The sequence below is a fragment of the Dunckerocampus dactyliophorus genome, chromosome 2 (assembly GCF_027744805.1).
Source record: "Dunckerocampus dactyliophorus isolate RoL2022-P2 chromosome 2, RoL_Ddac_1.1, whole genome shotgun sequence".
NCBI lineage: Eukaryota > Metazoa > Chordata > Actinopteri > Syngnathiformes > Syngnathidae > Dunckerocampus > Dunckerocampus dactyliophorus.
The window spans coordinates 9996449-10017598 of record NC_072820.1 but is presented as its reverse complement, the minus strand read 5'-3'; the positions used below and the strand labels follow the sequence as shown (position 1 = coordinate 10017598).

At 41.1% G+C, this 21150-nt stretch overlaps 1 protein-coding gene across 3 annotated transcripts in view; it reads left to right on the top strand.

Annotated features, from left to right (window-relative positions):
• Positions 1–21150, top strand: part of LOC129176555 (ephrin type-B receptor 1-B) — a 210154-nt gene that overhangs the window by 176633 nt on the left and 12371 nt on the right. Inside the window, exons 10-13 of one of the 3 annotated variants that reach the window (XM_054766698.1) lie at positions 2973–3161; positions 4524–4771; positions 7114–7329; positions 7464–20522. In XM_054766698.1, the coding sequence (XP_054622673.1) occupies positions 2973–3161; positions 4524–4771; positions 7114–7329; positions 7464–7502 (692 nt within the window). In that variant the 3' untranslated portion in view covers positions 7503–20522. Of the gene's footprint in view, positions 1–2972; positions 3162–4523; positions 4772–7113; positions 7330–7463; positions 20523–21150 lie in introns of those variants that run through there. The other 2 variants (XM_054766697.1, XM_054766696.1) reach the window with 2 other exon arrangements.

Genomic DNA, 21150 nt, shown 5'->3' with positions numbered 1-21150 from the left:
ATCTTCAGACAGTATCAGACATCTATTAGGAGACGGGCATTTATTTGGGGCCTTTATTTGTACCAAATTAATTTTAAAAATAATATGAAACCTGTTATTTATGATATTATTAAAATACTATTAAACTTTTCACATGCAATGTGTGCTTTGCTGGCAGTGTTATTAACACTAATTGTTATTAACAATCATACATCCACTGACCTGTTAGTTATATCTGTGAAAGGATGAAATGAGGCATCGATTTGGTGTGGGGCATGTATTTAATCGCACAACACACCTGAGAATTAATTGAGGCATGGTGTCTATTAGAGTGGAGGCCAGTATTTGCCAGAAAGTGTATTTTGTATACAAAATTCACAGTAATGACATTGTGGCCATTGGGGCTGTAATAGATTACTTCAAGCATGACCGTTGTTCAGTTGATTTGCAGCCACATTAGGGCCATTTACTAAATGAGTAGGGCAGACTAATAGCGGGGTAAATGCTGGACATCGGTGACAATAACACAGTTAAGTACAATGCAGTTAACTGCAATTTATAGCCCTGTTCACTGAAAATATTCATAGAAAGATAAAGTAGCAAATCAGGAGCCTGTTTTTTGTTTGGTTATTTTTGCTGTTTAAGCATCTTTTCCAATCAAATGGATGGATAATCCATCCATCTGATTGGAAACGATATGCATTTATGTCATGAGTTAGGCTAGGGAGTCTCTGCGGCAAACATGAACCTCCCTGCCGGAAGTGCTGTTGTTTTATATGGTTGGGGGGAAAAAAATAGAACAGCGTTCTGGATACATTTGCTTCACACACTCAGATGAGGGCCTTTTGAAATATTTAAGAAAGAAGCTGTTTCATTTATGAAATGGCCATCAAAAAGATGACTGCGGTTAAAAGGGAGTGAAGAGCTGTTAGATGTTAAATAATATATGAAAGTGGGTTGTGGATTAGAGAATAATGGGTTACTGTTATGTATGTTGCATGCTGGTATCGGTTTGATTGTGTCCCCATATGTTTCTTCCGGTGCTGTTGCTGCTTGGCAACACATATAAATGAAATCCTTTTTTTTTTTTTTTTAGAATACAAAGCTATGAACCCTAATGGATTACCTTGAATCTAATCTGAATGGAATCTCTAATGAGCAATTAGGTTCACACAGAAAGGGAGGGTTCAAGGCAATTAGTGCCATAACCAGAATCAGCATTCAGCCAAGATGGAGGTGAGGTACCTTGATCCCTCCAAGACCAGACCGTATCTCATCTTCATCTCCATCTCTTGGGAGCCCTCCATCGCCATGTGTGTTATGCAAATGAAAAAGGCCCCAAATTGACTTGATGGAGATGGGTTTATTCAAATCATGACTGTCAAGGGGTTTTTTCCACGCTCAAGGAAATAGGTCTGCCCCGGGTCCCACTGTAGTAACGATGATTCGACATCTGCTTGTATACGGTAATGTCCATCTTGTGGTGGCGTGTATTGAATGGGTTTACAAGTGCGTGGCCGCCCGCCCGCCCGCCCGCCTGCTCTGTCAACACAGGAAATCTGGCCTTTTGTTTGCCAGTCCGGGGAACTGAACTCACCTATCGAGGAGTGGCATAAAAGGCAAGCTGATGGTGCAGTGGTTTTTATCTCTTTATGAGCTTGTCTGGAAAGGCATTCGGGGAAAATTGGTTCTAGCACTATCAAAGAGTAGAGACTGCCAGAGAGTGGAAAAAGATGTCTACATTTACCTCATCTGTCCCTTCATTTTTCTTCCTATCTGGTTTATTTTATTCATACAGAAGAACCTACAAAGTCAAATTCCCTTCCTAAGCTGATTTTTTTACTCCCTTGAGGTTGCACTGTACAATAAGGACATTGTAAAACTAGAGAAAATATGTTCTGAAATTCACTCAACAGTTATGACATTCAACCAATTGGAGACAGGTTGGTAATTCCAAAATTTGAAAACTCAATACAGGTGTTCCTCGGGTTACATACGAGTTCCGTTCCTGGACTGTGATGTAAGTCGAGTTTAGGTGTAAGTCGGATGTTATACCTATAGTAACTCCAAAGTCACCCACACTGTACACAGAACACATGAAGGACATATGCAATACAGTAAAGTAGATGAAATACAAGAATTAGATGAGAGATGATAGAAGGAGCAGGAGAACAAATGAGACAATAAGACCAGTGTGGTAAGTTATTATCGCTGCTTTCATAGGAGCAGATGCTTTAGCTGAAGGATACAATCTATATCTTTAATGATGATCTTGACAGTTAAACGGTTTAATACCATAAGTGCTGCTGTTCTTGGTAGGTGTTTCTCCCTCTCTTAGAGGTATGATGTTAATTTTCACTTCCGTGGTGATGGCTTTTCTTTTCCGTGGCATATTTCCACCAGAAGAGCCCGTCACACTCTTGGGAGACATAATGAAGTGCAGAAAGTTAATTAATTAGCAATGTTATTCATTGTTTTGGCTATGTGTGTGAGCATGTGCGTTGTTCAGGTGTTCAGTCAATATCAACACAGCAATATCAGATATGGGCCACTTGACAGTAAAAAAAACAGATATAGGCACTTAATCGAAATTGGTCCCTTAGTCCTGCAGTGTAAATCTATCGCTGGAGGTACAGACTGCCTCACCCTTGCCAACTAAGAATTCTTCAATTAACGTATGTCTTTACATGGAACCTAAACTGCCTGTTTGACCCCCTACCTATACTGTCCAGTATGTCCAATGTGTGGTATAATCATAAATTCCATCCAGTAGTAGCCTTGCATTCATCTTAAGGAGAACCATATATCAACTTTAGTTATCCTCATTAATACTGCTAAAAGCTTGCAGTGATGGGATGTACTACTCTTTCACAGTGTAATTAAAGTTACGATCTGAAGGTCAATTGCATTCAGTCAGCCATTAACACAACACATCAGCCAAATGGGAAAAAAAGAGAAAGAGATCGGTTTCTTCTTCTGCTTGGTTGTTCTAGAACTCTCTTTGCGAGCCGACATGTCTAACTGCCCCTCCCCACTGGGCTGCCCGACCCACTTCTCAGGCTCCCCCGGGATGAAGATCTACATCGACCCCTTTACATATGAGGACCCCAATGAAGCCGTGCACGAGTTTGCCAAGGAGATTGATGTCTCCACTGTTAAAATCGAGGAGGTCATCGGTGCAGGTATAGTCACTTTGTTTCTTTTCATGTATTTCTACATGTCGTGTCTTCATGTTTGTATCTTTGTGGTAGAGCAAAAGTGAGTCAAGGTTCCAAAGCCAGCCAGTTTTGGTGAATCCATGGACATCAGCTGAATGTAGGCCAGCTACTGTGGGACCTAATGGTATTGGAAATAGCTCCAGCCCTGCCCCACATTGCACATGCTCTGCTTGGGATCTGATTACAGTTCATTTTAATCATGTTCTACCTTTCTTGTAATGATTGAATGATAATAATTGTGTTTTATGTCTTTGTTTAAGAGGGATCAGGTAAGTAGTTTTTTTTTCCAGATGAGGTTTTTTTTTTTACTGCTGACACCATATGTGAGGGTTTTTATTGAGGCCAAAATAGGCCTGGTAATGAGTTTGGGCCTGGAATAGCTCCTCTTGATTGGCCTACTCAGCAAGCAAGGTGAGAGAAAGTAGCAAAGCGAGGACAGTGGAGAATAGGCTAACTGATTAAAGAATTAAGATTTTGTTTACATCGGGATATCACTTTAGGTTGACAAAGGAATATGTGGCTACTTGGAATGTCTTTAAGCTCTTCAGTGAGTCAGATTGTTGGGAACATTAAAGAGAAAGTGGTTGGTGAATGCATTAATACCATATTGATCCAAATATAAGATGACCTTCAATGTAAGGCAAAAATGTTGTTATCCATCCCTCCATCCATCTTCTTCCGCTTATCACGAGAGCAGGGAAGCCATACTTCCCTCTCCTCGACTACTCCGTCCAGCTCCTCCTGGTGCATCCCGAGGCATTCCTAGGCCAGTTGAGAGACATAGTCTCTCCATTGTGTCCTGGGTCTTCCCCAAGGCCTCCTACCGACGTCAGGCGTGCCCTAAACACGTCCCCAGGGAGGCGTCCAGGAGGCATCCCGACTAGATGCCCGGGCCACCTCATCTAGCTTCTCTCAATGCAGAGGAGCAACAGTTATATTCTTCCGTATGACAGTGGTCTCGAAGGGAGAGCCTAGCCACCCTTCGGAGAAAACTGATTTCGGCCGCTTGTACCCACGATCTTGTCCTTTCGCTCACTACTACTTACGGTCACTACTCAGAGCCAACATTTTGTTAAGATCATTGAAATCATATATATGTTGAATGTGTAAATCTCTAGAAACCAAATATAGCATGACCTGTCTTTTCAGCGGAAAAGAAAGAATCATTATATTCCGGTCAATGCGGTGTATGAGGAGTCTATTTTATTAATACATAGACAGGGACACGGAATTAGATAAGTGAATAAACAAGTGGAAATTGGATGCAAAGCAAATGATCATTCCTTCTGTTTTAAAATGACACCCTGATCTACTCTTCGACTCTAGGTGAGTTTGGGGAGGTATACAAGGGCCGCCTGAAGCTGCCCAGTAAGAGGGAGATCTTTGTCGCCATCAAAACACTGAAGGCCGGCTACGTCGAGAAGCAGAGACGTGACTTCCTGTCCGAGGCGTCCATCATGGGTCAGTTTGACCATCCCAACATCATCCGCCTGGAGGGAGTGGTTACCAAAAGCCGTCCTGTCATGATTGTCACAGAGTTTATGGAGAACGGAGCCCTCGACTCGTTCCTAAGGGTGAGCAGTTCCTTAATGCGACGCTTTTAACTGGCAGTAATTGGAGTCAGTACCCGAAAAGAAACTGTTGCTGAGCCGAAAACTGTTGTTTGATACTGTTGTTTGATATGTGCTGTAGGTGGCAGTTATGCCAACTGCTGCGTTTTTCACCACAGCTCCATCTGCTGGATCTGGTGGGTCATTGCTCCCACTTGAGGGAATACAAAGTCTTCCATTTGCAGAAAAGTTTGATGCACCACCCTTTTTAAAACATATCCCTTAAAATGTTTGCATTTTCATGCCCACAAACAAACCAACCAACAAATCCAAAGCAATAGATCAAATTAACTTTGTGCTTGCAAGATTGGTGAAGATATATTAACATATTGACCCTTGAAAAAGTCGTCTTATAGTCCGAGGTCTAGTGATTTATACACGCAAATCAACAGGTGGTGCCAGAGCTTTTCTTCCTGACACTCACACACACACCAGTGATGCAGGTATCAGCTGGTGTCTGAGTAAGAATGACTATGGTAACGGTTCATTTTAAACTCTCTATTATTAACGTCCCAAACTATCAATGGACTCCTTCCTCCCTTTATCTTAAGAAAGGTAATCAAAATTCTACTCACCTTTTTTCCCCTTCAATCTCACGGACCGCTGCTCGGCTCTACTTTGATCTGGGGCCGGTTTAAAGGGCCTCTTTGAAGCTGGCTTTGCTAACCGCCACATCCGACTTGTGTTTCCATCGATCTGCTTCCCCCCTCGTATTTGTTCCTGTGTTCCAAGCGGGAAGGGGGTGGGGGTTTCAAAGCTCCTCAGAAGGGAGGGAATGCTCACTGAGCCCGCACGCTAGAAAGAGAAAAGCAATTCCAAATTGAACAATGCACTAACATCATTCTGTTTAATGAATATAAGTAGGCTTGTTAGTTAATTGGAAAGGATGTAGACATAATTCATTCCTTTGAACGAATATGAATCAAAAGGCAATGTGGTAAATGGTCATTTATGTACACATTAGGTACACTTTGTGTTATCTTGCCAGTGCATACCACCATGCTATGGTAATAATCATGATGTATTTAGCACTCCCATGGAGCTGCTTTTATGCCATTTGAACGTTGATGAAAACATCAACAGAAAACGTCAAGAATATGTGTCAAAAGTGGCATAAACACAAGCTGTTTTTTTAGCATGCCAAGAGAAAATAATACCACTCAAGAGTGCGCATTGTAACTATACATTACATAATGACTTCCTCCAAAGAAGTCGTTTCAGGCAAATGGTTGACTGTTTACAGGATTACCTATAGTGAGGGGTGGGAAATGCCTAAATTTTGCCTAAATGAAGCATTGTCAAGTATAAAACTGATTAAATGAAAAAACAAATATACGGCATTCGAAAGAAGCATTCACAGATGACGTAGTCGTCTACACTAGTCACTACTGTAGGTGTCAGTAATGTTACTGTAATGTTCGGTCAGACACACAATGACCAGACTTGATCGCCGGAACAACAGGCTTTTATTGCAAGATTGAATTATCTCACAACAAGCACAATAATCCCAAATAAAAATCTCTAATAAAAAAATGGGCCACTGTTGCGGGTGTAACCCACGGCAAGATGAACCCCTGACGTCACTTCCCGTCTGCCACTCACTCTGCTCCCCTAGGGAGCACATTTGTAGCGACACTCACGGGTACAAGTCTTATTTATTTCTTAAATGCCTTATTTACTCTTAATATGTCTAATATATTGGGTAATATGAGTGAAAGGTGACTATAGGGGTGTTAGGGTTATGTCTAGAGGGCTTCTAAAAAAATGTATTTAGAAGGTCGTAAACAGGTTTTCTATTCTGTAACTATGAAAAGTAAGGAATCCTATTTTACAAAAATTCAATTAACCACGATAGACGAGGGATTACTGCAATACAGTTGCCCCTTGTTTATTATGGGGGATAGGTTCTCAAAATAACCTGCAGTAAGTGAAATCTGCTGAAGCATTTTTGGATCCTTGTTAAAACATATTGTTGCTGTTGTTCTATTTTCCTCGTCCTCATCCTCCTCCTCCAACCGAAGATGAATTCATTCCGTAATGGCGCCCTATAGCTGCGTAACTTCTGCCCTTCTTCAGTATGTCCAGAAGTCCAACTTTTTGAGCAACAGTTGGCTTCCTCTTCCTCAATGTTTCGTCAACATTGAGGGTTTTGTCGGGGAGAAACTTGCAAGCATACAAGTTAGAATTGTTTAGCCTTGGGAGAGGTGTCTACCGTCCATTTTGATTGAGGTAACCAAATGTAGTTCCTTGCCTCAGCTACGCTAATACTTGAGATGATAGCTAAATGTCTTTTTTTTGTCTTGCAGCAAAACGATGGTCAGTTCACAGTGATCCAGTTGGTGGGAATGATGCGCGGGATCTCGGCCGGCATGAAATATCTCTCTGAGATGAACTACGTGCACCGAGACTTGGCCGCACGCAACATCCTGGTGAACAGCAACCTGGTGTGTAAAGTGTCGGATTTCGGCCTGTCGCGCTACCTGCAGGAGGACACCTCTGATCCCAGCTACACCAGTTCTTTGGTGAGTACACTGTGATTCTAGATAAGTGTCCTCATAATTATTTTAATTCTTTTATATTAACATTGCAAGTCAGTCACATCATTTTTACATAATTCTATTTCAAGACAACCTTCCGCTTCCCCAATGCTCTGCAGTCATGGGCTGCAGTTCTGCTCCTGTCACATCTTCATTAGTGAGGAGACAAGGCTCCTATGGGAAGGCTGCTCTCTCGTTGACATGCCCAGAGTGCACAGAAACCAAAGGGCGCGGCGCCCTCTCCAACTGACAGCTCCCATCGCTTCCGCCTGCCTGCCTCCCTCCCTCCTTATCTTTCACTCATCATTCATTATTTCTGGGGCATCATGGGAGGCTTTGGCTCCTCATTAGCTCCTCCACACTGCAGATCTGTAATTATTAGCAGCCATCGTTAGTTCATCGCTTGACTCTCCTCTTCCTAATTCAAAAACACACTCATGAACATGCAACACGCGTCATTAGGACTCCCAGCACGTCTGAATTTGCTTAAATATGAGGGAGTTTGTGTGTATTTATTTGGACATTCATCAAGTATTTAGTCTGCCTTGATATTTTAGCGCAAACAAGCTTGTTTGGTTCATCTATCAGGTGACTCTGTGCAGCTATACACTGAGACAGACTTTATTCGTCATTCAGATTTACATCGCCGATGCATATCAAAATGAGATTTTGCTGCATCTCTCCAGGACCCTGCTCTGTGTGGGTGACAGGAGGAAACACTGTGAAGTGCTTATGGAAAAGTTGCTTGGCGTTACCTGTTTGTTTGTATGAATACATCTCGATAACTCTCTAGACCCCTAATGGAAGATGGAAAAAACTACTTTTTGTATTCGGGTTAATATGGCGGGCGTCTTCTTATACTGAGCCTGAGCAGCTTTGTAAATGACCCCGCACTCATGTAATTCCTGGACGTGTACTGACCAGGTGCCCGAATACTTTTGTCCATATAGTATTCGCCAGACGTGTGGACTCGAGTTACGTGACTTGGACTTCAGTCAAACTCGAGGCACAATTTTGATGACTTTGCATCGACTTGACAACATCATCAACGGCTTGCAACTCAACTTGGACTTTGACATAAATTGACTTGGGACTTGACTCGGACTTTAGTCTTATGACTCAAACATACTTTAAAATCATTTTCAGTACATGTGTTGAGCAAAATGTGTCCCCATTCAAAGTATTCAACTAACGTGATCGGTAAGGACTGGAATATTTCAAGCCTATGACTTCGGAATTGACTCGGCCTGTCTTGTTGTGACTTGAGACATGACTCGAGACTTGAGACTTGCGAAACACTGATTAGCGCCCACCTGTGGTATTCACTTAGCCCACGTGTGTCAAACTCGCGCCCTGGAGGGCCGAGACGTTGCAGGTTTTCTCTCCAACCAGTTTCTTCAGCAGGTGATTTATTTGATGAGCTCCTTCCCTCAAACTGAAGGTGTTGATCATTAAAATCACCTGCTTTAGTGACTGGCTGGAAAGAAAACCTGCAGTGTATCGGCCCTCCATGGCACGAGTGTGACACCCCTGACTTAGCCCTTTAATTGCCCTCAATGTGTTTTTTTATATTGGTGCAATATAGTAATATTTAAGTATTTCATAATTCATTCAGCCCCAAATGACTTACGCATGTTTACGTCGCATGCAAGCAACGTAAAAAGGCCAATTATAGTGTGGTGTATCATTCCAATGCCTTTGCAGACCACATGGCATGCACCATATACAATACTGTATATTCCACTATACTGTAACTTTTTAACTTTAGTTCACTGAGTCTTATCATGCATTTCACCGCCCTCACCAGTTTCTAAGAATGTTTTACCTTTTACCTCAAACTGCCTCAGGGACAGGTGATGCAAATGATGCATTCTTTACGCTCTGATTATACCGCATATTGGTAGTTCTGTGGTAATTCTGTATATATTATGAAAGGACATGAATATTAATACCTTGTGCAATGAAAGGGGACCTATTTTAGGACTTCTCTGTGATGTATTTTGACACATGCAAAAGCACAGATCAAAAGCATGCAGGTAATAGCCTGTGAGTCAGTGCCTGCAGGTACAAAAAGAGAGTTCTTAAAATAAAGTTAGTATTTAAATAAAGGTGAAGACACAGATAAATTATACAGAAGTGTGTGTTTCATGTCCAGGTAGAAACTACTTTGTTATTTCTCCATAGTGCCTTTAATATGTGTTTTAAAGACAACAATATGCCAGTGTAATGTAATGTCATTTCAATAAGTGCTTTTTTTTAGACTTCACATTGCGCTGTGATGAAAGTTCATTAGGACTCACTCGGATCTTCCCTCTAATGCAGGGGTGTCTGAACTTTTTTCACCAAACAAACAGTATATGTCAAGAGATGCTAGCTAAGCAGATAAATATACATTTTTCTCAATTATTTTTTCATGTAAAATTGTAATGAATTAAGACATTTCCTGATGATTAAAAAATACTATTCTATACTATCATTTTAAATATTTTTCATTATTATGTATTTAATTTGTTTGTTTGTTTGTTTTTTGGACAAAGTCACCTCAGTTTTTGTATGCACTGGTTTTTGTGATTGGCAAAAATAACAAATACATAACATAATAATAAATAAATACAAATGTCACGGTTTTTGGACACTGTCTCGGTTATCATATGGCCAAACAGTGCCCAAACAAAGCATCCACACGTCGGTCACTCCGTCTCAGTTAGGACACTATAGACCATGCATCCATCCATCCATCCATCCATCCATCCATCGTCTATGCCGCTTATCCTTACTTGGGTTGCCGGGGTGTGCTGGAACCTATGCCAGCTGAGTTAGGGCGAGAAGCAGGGTACACTCTGGACCGTACTGGTCGCCAGTCAATCGCAGGGCACATATAGACAAGCAACCACTTTGGGCCAGTGGTTCTCAATTATTTTTCTGTCATGAGCCCCATGGGGGAGGAATTACTTCTTTTTTTTTATATGAATCGATAATATGATTGAGAACCTCATAATATGTATTTATTTATCTGTACAAACCACTGTATGACTTGCTGGTGCCAGCAGTCTGCGTACAATCACCTGATCATACGCTATGCAGGCAAGTCTTCTATAATAGTGATGTGAAATGTTCATTTATACATTTTACTAGTCATTTATATGTATTTAACTTTGTTGTCTGCATTTAAACTGTAATTATTCTCTTATTCTTTTGTTCATATGTCTGAGTGTCTGGAACGGATTAAATGGGGGTAAATGATTTCCCATGGAAACCGTTGTATGTTTTGTTTTTTGGACTTTTTGGGACGTATTAGTATCAACAACCAAGGTTCTAATGAGTTTTGAGTCATTTAAAGGCAATTATAATTGTAGATGACGGACATTTTTAAAACTGTTTTATTTGCTTGTTGTTTATTAATAACATTTTAATTGTTTTCGTTTCAGTGTGGCCTAATTACCTTTTGTAATATTGCAATGCAGATCATTTTCGGTGTTTTTTCAACATCCCGCAGGCCAAAAAAAAAATGAGCAGCGCAAATAGCCTCACAGCGGGACTTTGGACACCACCGCCCTAATGTATTTAAGGTGAACATGCAAACACGCTCAAGGAGACATTTGCGCATTAAACACAAGGTGCTGCACTGTAATTAGGCTATCCACGGTCCCCTTCCCTGAGTGAGCTCCTCAGCTATGACCTGTCGCAAACCAATCAGCAAGCCGGGCTGGTGCAGCGGGACAAGGCCGAGAGAATCCAGGAAATTAAATTGCGCTAACATGCCGTGATTTACATTGGCATCGACCTCCTTCCAACCCCCGGCAAATTAATCACCTCATTCCTCGCTACTGCTTTTCTAATGTTTCTATATGCAGTTGTTGGCACAGCAGTTTACCGTGCCTGTGGTGTGTGTGTGGTGCACATCATGGTCGGGACTGAAGACCTGCTGGTGTTAAATGTGGACATGGGCTCACTCTGCAGGATGCTCACAAAGGTGGGAATTAATGTGGCTGATCAAATAATGCTTGGACTACACTAGTTTGGCTGAAGTCATTTGTTTAAGGTCATGTGAAATCGTGCGCCACAATATGCCGCATTATGAAGTGGATATGTGTGCGGCTTATACACCAGTGCGGCTTATGTGAGAACAAATCTGGTTTTTCCTCTAAATTTCATAGGTGCGGCTTATACACCGGAAATTACAGTAAACGTTGAGTTCCTTTCTTGGTTGCTTGGTTTGAAGCACACTTCCTTAGCAATGTAGATACTCAGTAGATTTGCCCTAAGAAAATAATAGAAATAATCATCACATAACATTTTATGTTTTAAAGTCATATTTCAACATTCTTCTTACACAAGTGTAAACGTAAGTTAATCACTGTTATTGTGAAGGTGAGGTTACATCACAAATGTGTCTCACCCAGCTTACTCTTTCTGTGATATACTGTAAGTGTAAAAAGAAGTTAACCACTGTTAACATTAAGACGTTAAAAAAAAAACAATAACACAAACAACTACTAACTTGAAAGATGACGTTAGCTGAAGGTGTTTCGTGGCAAAGATGCGCCGCGGGCATCTCACTTTTTATACGTGAGTTATCACACAAGTGTAAAAAGAAGTTAACCCCCGTTAACATTGATGCTTTAAAAGAATAATCATTTAAAGGCGATACACATCGCAAATAAGCGTCACGTGTTTTATTTTTAAACATTCTTAATTGTCACACGAGTGTAGAAAGAAGTTAGCATTTAATGTTATTCATTTTGAAATAGTAAGACAAACAACTTGTGTGACAGCAGTGTAATTTGAAGGGGATTTACATCCCAAATTTGCCAAAACCATCTTAAAATATTTATTGTCACACAAGTGTCAAAAGTAGTTAACCAGTGTTCCTACGAAGACAATAATAACGCTAACAAACGCTAACTCGGGGGTTACGTTCCAAGAACCCCCAACCCCAACCCCTCCACACGAATGCCGAAAAACTGCAAACTGGCTGCCAAAACTGCCTCTCACAGTTATTAACAGTTTTGAAACGCATTTTAACCTCAGTTTTACACATGAAGACACGATTGCAACCATACTGTATAAAGGATTGTGCTTACAAAACCTGCTGGATGCATAGTTGCAGCACTCTTTTTCCCCCCTGCAGATAGTGCCATCAGAGCACACCACTATCGAGTTGAGTTACCATTTTTAAAGAAATAAATCATTACAATTTACAGCGGAGGAATTAAATTTGCGACTGCCAAACCGGGAACAGGCAGGGATCTACTCTAATTCAAAGGTGGATTACGCCTCACTTTTTACATTGTTAATTGTCACACAAGTGTACAAACAACTTAACCACTTTTAATATTAAGACGTAAAAACGATATCACTATCAAGCACTAAGTTGAATGACAGAGGTGTAATTCAAAAGTGACGCCCGGCTTATGATGACCCCGCTTACATTCTTCTTCCTCTTGTTGAGGCTGGCCCTCCTTTTGCAATAACTGCTGCCGAAAAGACCAAGAGAAAGCTGAATTCACACCCAGATGTTTTCTGAACTAAGGTGGGCAACGTATTATATTGGTGGTGCTGGTGATAATGTTGCTTACAAGACTGGAGGCACATTCCTTATGGAAGATCATATGGATACGTGGTCGTCTGTATGACCTGTACATTCCATCCCCTCCAGGTGTTTTTTTCCCCTGTTAGTGTGCCAGTATGTGTATTTGTGTCATTGAGGCTGAGAGAGGTTGAAAGGCGAGGTCGCACAGAGCCTGCAACAAAGCTCATCCGTCAAATCCCCGCTCGACCCGATCGACATTCTCTCCGCTGCGCTCCACTGCTTTCACGATGTGAAATGTGCTGCTGTTTGCTGTCACTTGGCTGCTTGCTATTTGCATCATTTCTCCCTCTCTCTTGGCTCTGGGTTCCATGCTGGCTTGTTGATTTTTTTCTCCTTGCTTATTATTTAGGCAGTGCAAGTTAGTGTCCATGTGACAAGTCATTTTTGGGTATCAATATGCAAGGTTTAGGCTCATAACGACATCATAAACTATGTAAATCATTATTGAACAGTTGGACATGAATTAATCTGATAAGAAACCTAACGAAGTTGTCCTGCTGTTTATTTATGTTTTTATTTTGCGGTTAAAGGTAAAAAAAATTATTATTCCCTTTCTTGTCAGTCACACTCACGCTAAAATTTGACAAGCCCAGACTCTCCGCAGGCTATTCCTCCAGTTCAAAAGCTGCCTTTGTTTACACATGTCGATGAGGTTAAAAGTATGCCGTGCGCCAGTGCAACATAAATTCAGCGTTAAGTGTCTCCAGCAGGCGTTGCATGGCCTGATTATAATCATGTATTCAAATCCAATGGCTTCGCTGTCATTCCCGTCTGCTGTTAGCACGGGCCGACTCGAAACTACGGCATTTGTGACCACCATGGATGCCAACATTCATCTGCCAGTTTAAACGACTGAGCCGAGCACATGTGGAGAGACGCCCTCCCCCACTCCCATCCCAACCCCCTATTACTCCACCACACGCTCCTCATGATAAGCATGACTCACCAGCGCAGTGGCTGAACGTGATGTGAATCTGGCCTTTCCACCGCGGTAGACGCTTGAAAGCGCTGCTTCTGGAAACTGAATTCCTGAAACACAGTAAGAAGTATTCCGATCGTGCTTTGGATTGGAGTTGTCCTGTTTGATTGCATTTTGATTGTTGCGTTGAATATGGTTGGTCAGTGGATAGTTGTACACAAATGTACAGTGAAGCTAAGTGAAACAAAAATAAAAGAAAACGTCTCACCTCTTGAAGATGCCTGGCTGACACGTAACGGACTTTGCAGAGTCATGTTGTCACCTGGTGGTCTTTTATAGCTACTGCTGCAATTAACTGTATTTATGCTCTGTAAAGTTCATGTGTGTAAATAATTGGTTCTTTATTAATTGAGTTGTTCGTGTTGTGCTGAGCTGTTGCTCTTTTTACTTTTTACACCATTCAAAAATGTAAAAACTTCCTGACCAGGCTCTGTGTTAAATGCTCTTTTTTGTCATTATTCATTCCTGCCTAGTAACTACCACCGTAAAAACATACAAGGGAAAAAAATCAGGTCCATTAAGACTGTGCTCCAGTTTGATCAAACTAATTTATGGGAGTGTAATCGCCTATTTTCCACAGGCTGTAAATGAATTATAAGGCCAAGGTCATTCTGATATTAGCACGGAATAAATGAAATAAGGCTGGGTAGCTTACATTCGGGGGTTAAGGCTGTCCTCGACTAAACAAAGATCAGTGCTATGGCGATCCCGACAAATAAACGGATGCCATGTGCGACTTTTTCCACCTCAAAGAAACAGGCTAAAACACTCAGATAAACAAATAAGCACGGTCGGTGTGCGGCAACAGCGCCTTAATGTATGAGTGACACGGAACGAAACTGAAACACAGTCACTGTCGGCACACATGAGAAAAGCGTACATGAAATAGGAACAACATGGCTTGAAAAACAACAACTCGCCAAAACTCTGAGTTAGCAGCCTCATTTTTTGCACTTCCGGGATGTAACATGAAGTTGGCGTAAGAGCCTTGCCTGTTTTAAATGATATGCTGTTGGTTGTTGCACTTTTCAAAATACTTACACACTTGGGATGATTTTTTTTGGTTGCCAATATGAGCCAATAAATCCGTTGATGTTGACTTTCTTGGTAGCATTCAAAGCTAGCGCTCCTTTGCATTGTACCACTTAAAGAGGGTGATTTTTATTAGTACGTGGTAAGTATAGGTCATATGTCATTTGGAATTCTTTATTAACTCAAATTAGGCTGTTTTTCTTAATCAAAATAGGCTATTTATAACAAAGCAAAGACATTCTTTGTAAAAATGTGTGCCACCCCCATGTAGTCAGCGAATGGTGCAATCTTGACGCATGGCATTTTTATATGATTCGACGGCGAGATAGATAGTCAGATCCGACTCCTACGAATTGAATCGTAAAATAGTCGACTATTCTAAGACACTATTCTAAGGTTGTCGCTCTTGATGATGATGATGCTCCAGTTGAAGTCGACGGAGACGAACATCCAGTTCGTGCTTACACTTAAACACTGAAAAGTCCATAATAGAATGCCCATAAAGCCGTGCAATTTCAAGTTCAACCAAAGATTTCTGGACAAAAATACATTATTAAACCAAATATGAGACGGCCCTGTTGACGGCTGAATGATGTCATTGTCTAATTTGCGTAATTTGGCCATGATGCAAAAGTCCAGCCAGAGTGGAGATTTTCAAAACCTCTGACTGAGTGTTTATTCGTTCCTGGGTAAAACTGAGCTTTTAGGTTTATGTCATCGGAAATGTGCGACATTATCAATGTTTTTCAACCTTATTGAACAACAGAACATGAAGTTGTTGATTTACGGGTGTTGGTTTCATCTCGTGCAGCGGTATGCGCGTGTGCGTCCCTTGTAAGTTGTAAGAGGCGATTAAAATAACTAGGGCTGTCAAAATGAACTCGCAGATTAATCCATTATCATTATTAATCTAAATCTAAAAAATGTAACGCAATTTAACACATGTACAGAATGATTCAAAATCCCTTGCACCTGTTTACGACCTTCTAAATATGTTTTTTAAATTTTACTAGAGCCCTCTAGACACTAACTAACACCCCTATAGTCACCTTTACACTCATATTGCCCAATATAGTAGACATAAGCGAAAATAATCCATTCAATATCAAATAAGACTCGTGCTCATGTGTGTTGCTGTAAATGTGTTCATTGGGGGAGCGGAGTGGCAGGCGGACAGGAAGTCACGTCAGGGGTGAGAATTCAGTTTTAGGTTGCCGTGGGTTATGGCCGCAACAGTAGCCCATGTTTTTATTAGGAATTGTTGTGCCAGTTGTGAGATAATTCAAACCTGCAATAAACGCCTGTTGTTTTGGCGATACAGCCAGGTGTGTGTGTGTTTGTGTATGTGTGTTTCACCGAACATTACTGACACCGAGTGACCAGTGGAGAATACTACATATCATTCACAGTGTCTTGAGTGCGTCTTCTGAATGCCTTATATTTGCATTTTAGTTAATTTTGCCATTTTTATGCTTAAAAATGCTTAATTTAGGCAAAAAATAAGATTTGTTTCAATATGCATATTTTTTTTTACTAATAGTGGGATGTATTTAACCAGAAAACAGCATGATTTATATATTTTTATATATAAAAAATATATTTTTGAAAAACAGCAATGGAGTGAAGCTGCGAAATTGGAAGTGCAAAGGGACGAGGGACGATTGTATATGCTATTCATTTGGTTTGATGAACACAAACAGCAGATTCCAATGTGTTTTGTAAAAGTAAATGTAAATAGTGTGGCACCTTGGCCTCAACCAATTGACGTATAACGTCTAGAAGCACAAGCCTTTTGTAACCACTTTCAAACTATACTGTATAGAATTTATTATGCAGAAAAATCTAAGCAACTGGACATTTCTGCTGTGTGACCACCAACAGTAGAGGTCATCTGGAAGACATTTTCTCAAGTCCAAAAATGGCGTTTATTGGCCTGTCAATCATCGAGCAAAAATTAACCTTGGGAGGCACAGAGCGAAGCACATATTTGAATCTTTTTTTACTTAACATAGAGGGTCAGAGTGGCTCTGTGCGACCATTTCATCTCCCCGCTTTTATCTTTATAGGCAATAATGGGAATAATTGAAGAATCGAAACACATTCCCAGACTTGTATGGCGATACATAAAGCGATTTTACACCGTATGTATGTGTTCAAAGACCTGCGTCCATCTCTTTGCCACACATTCCCATTGGTGGCTTCCAAACCAACATCTCAACATGCTTCTTCTCTTCTTTTTTTTTTCTTTTTTTACCCCAACCACTCTTTTCTCTTCTTCATCTTGATCTCAGTCTTCGTCTCTCTGCCTCTTTGGGCAGGCATCCAGGAGGCTGCTCACAGGATTTCATTAAAAAGATGTTGATGGAGCTCTCTCCCCGGGCTAATAAATGTGCTCCAGTCCATTTGAGTGAGCATTGTTAGGAAATGGATTACTGGATTGGAGGAGTAAAGGAAATAGGAGTGCAAAGTGAGAGAGATTAGTTATGAACAATGCAGAATTCAGGGGTGCTCTTTTTGAACGTTTTTTGGTATTTGCTGCGCGTTAGCCATGGATTTATGGTTTGTTGAACTTCAGCTGCTGTATTGACTTTGACATATGTGCCACTGCCATTTTACATGACAATACATTATTCAAGATGTACCAGCAAAATGTGTCTCATTTTCGTCCTAATCTTGTCACTTAGGTGTCACAAACTGTATTGCAGCCTTTTATTTTATCATTATTTCATGCACTTGGGGAATTTTGTGTCATCATCCTTTTTAGCAAAGGGCTTTATGTTGTTGTAAAGTCACGTCTTCTATGTGGTCATGAGTTTTTGTACAATGTATGTCGATGTGTTTGTCTTCCTTATATTGTTCTACCTCTAGTTTTTGCTGTGCTAAAGCATTTTAACACCAAACTGTGTGGCTGGTTCAGGACAAGTGTGACAGTATTTGTGTTTGTTTAAACACTCATTGATTCTAAAATATTAGACGATAGGGACGGACATTTATAGGCAAGCCAAGGCAAGTTTGTTTATAGAGCACATTGGTACACAAGGTAATTCAAAGTGCTTTACAGAAAAGAAGGGTAAAATCTCTTAATAAAATCATTCCATAAAAACATAAAATCATTCTAAAATCATTACATAAAAGTCCATAAATCATTCCATAAAACAAAAAACAAAAGTTCAAAATGAACAGTGCAGATGAAATACTTTCAGTTGTCAATCTATACAGTTGAAGAGAAGTGTTTTCAGCCTGGATTTGAACATTGCCAAGGTTGAGGATTGTCGCACACCTTCTGGAAGACTGTTCTAGATTTTGGCAGCATAAAACTGAAACGCATCCTCACCGTGCTTGGTCCTGACTCTGGGCACACGCAGGAGCTCACTTCCTGAGCTTCTCAAAGCCTGAGATGGTTTATGTGGCTTTTGGCTTTATGTGTATTTTGGTGCAAGACCATGAAAAGACTTGTACACAGGCAGAGCTGTGTCTTTTCTCTGGTCGACAGGAAGCCAGTGCAGAGACCTGAGTACTGGACTAATATGGTCATATCTCCTGGTTCTAGTCAGGACTCGAGCAGCAGCATTCTGGATGTACAGTTTTACTGCCCGTTTAGAGAGCCTGGTGAGAAGGCCGTTATAGCAGTCTAGCCTACTGGAGACAAAGGCATGGATTAGTCTCTCTAAATCTGGTTTAGACACTATTCCCTTGATTTTGGCAATGTTTTTAGGTGGTAAAAAGCTGATGATGTTATTGATTTAATGTGGCTGTTAAAATTCAGATCTGAGTCCATTATTACCCCTGGATTTCTAACCTGATCACTAAGTTTTAGAGAAAGCATCTCAAGGTGCCCATAACACTTCTCTTTGTTTCTGTGGGCCGAAGACATTGATTTCAGTTTTGTCTGAGATTAGCTGGAGAAAGTTGTTTTGCATCCACACACTGATCTGTTTGATGCAATGACAAAGTAAATCTGCAGGACCACGTTCACCAGCCGTCGTCTGCATAGGACACATTGCAGCCACGTATTAGCTGGCCTAAAGGAAGCATTTACAGATTGAACAATAGGGGTCCCAGGTTTGACCCCTGGGGAACCCCACAAGTCATCACCATTTCCTTTGAGACACAGTTACCAATTCCAACAAAGTACTTCCTGTCCTCCAGATAGGACTTGAACCAGTTTAGAGCAGTACCAGAGATTCCCACCCAGTTTTGTAACTTCTTTAGAAGCTCACATGGTCATCTGTGTCAAAGGCAGTCCTTAGGTCTAGCAGAACTAAAAGTGAGACTTTGCCTGCATCTGTGTTCAGACGGATATCATTTATCACCTTGATCAGAGCTACAGTATCTCTGTGCTGTGGTGGGGCCTACAGCCTGACTGGAAAGTATCAAACACATCGTTAGAGAGGAGAAAGTCAGCAAGCTGTTGGTGTACAACCTTTTCTAAGACTTTTGCCAAGAATGGCAGGTTTGATATGGGCCGATATTTTTATTTGGTACTGTGGCATCAAGACTGCTCCTCTTTGGAAGAAGCTTAATGACGGTAGTTTTTAGGGCCTTTGGACATGTCCCAATCTGCAATGAGATGTTAACTAGATGAGTGAGTTGTGGTAACAAACTGCTCAGCACAGACTTTACAAATCTAGTAGGTAACTCATTAAGGCAGCGAAATTATGGGCTAAGACAGATGACTTCATTGTTTTTTGTTTGTTTATTATAGTATTTTAAATTGGATGGGAGAATCTTTCTCTGGATGTTTCTCTTTAAACAGTATCAACATCAGTTGAGACAGGCTCAACAGCGCCAAGTAGTGCCCTCCATTTTGCTTGAATTGCTTCAAGACACGATTCATCAACAATCAATTCCACACACAAAGGATTCTTAAGAATCGTGCATTCCGCATTATTGACTTGTTTCTTTATTAATAAACAAGACAGTCCTTCATTTGGCCCAGCAGGTTTGCAGCAGTAGCGCTAGCTCATTTCCACATATTCCAATTTAACTGTATAAAGTGAGAGTATGTAGGGGCGGTGGTGTGTTGGATCTCTTACGTTAAGGCAAACAAAAAGCTGGTTGTTTATGTTTCAGCCAGCCCGCTGTAACGTACCCAAAGCTTTGGGGCTTCGCAGAGAACTCGTGTTTTTCTGTTGACACAAGGTCTGTTTTAATTCCCATCATCACTTTCCCTCCATCCAACTCATTCCCTCTGGTATTACCATCACTTTCTACTGGGGAAAGAGTAAAAACCCTTTTTTTTATTATTTCCCTTTACCTCTTTTCTTGTATGTGTGAACCGTTCAGCACTTTCTTGTTATTAAAGCAGGTTTTTTGGCAGCACTATCACTAGCCCACAGCAGTAATTACTGAAGGGTTTGCATTGCTGCCTGGGACTCTTGCCGCCTTGGAAATGTTATTACTTGTCAGCCTCTTTGGAGGCATATGGGGAGACATTGTCGGGCCCATTCCAGCTCGTATCCCGGCAGGGTCCTGTGATGTGAAACCTGCTATTAATATGGAGCAAAGACAGGAGCAAGTCAGTAAGCATACATCATTGGAATTTGAGCAAACCAGTCACAAAAGTTTGTTTTTTTGTGGTGTCAAATGATGGTCGTTGGGATACAATGGAGTGGGGACCATTGTGGGGCCCGCCAACAATTTTTGTTTGGGTGGTATCACCCTTAAGGTTGAGAAATCATCTGCGGCACCACATTTCGCCCACATACAATGCTGTCCTTTCATCCCTTCCTAAAAGATTAAATCATTTAGCCTCTAACAAACAAACAAGGAACAGCCACCTTGGTTTCAGGTGGGTCAGTGACCACCATTACATCTGAATGGGATGCTCACAAAGGTGATACCACCCAAACGACCATCGTTGGCGGGCAGAGGCCCCACCCCAGTGTATCCCAAAGGCCAAACCATCCCTGTCTGGACATGCCTCCTCCTTTAGAGGATAGATACGCTGGATCATGCACCAAGTTCTCAGACTACAGGTGTCCTATGTAGTCTGATTCGTGTTTGTCCCACCTATTGTAGTCTTTGAGCATGAACTTATGAAGCCTGCTCAGATGAGAGGCGAAACGTCTTTGAAGACAACCGGAACAGTCAGTTTGCAATCAATCCGATCCCCTGACAATACAATGACCTGGATGAATGACAATATTCACAGGCATTCTTCTTTTGCAAGAACTGTTTTTCGAAAATATTTTTAAAGACA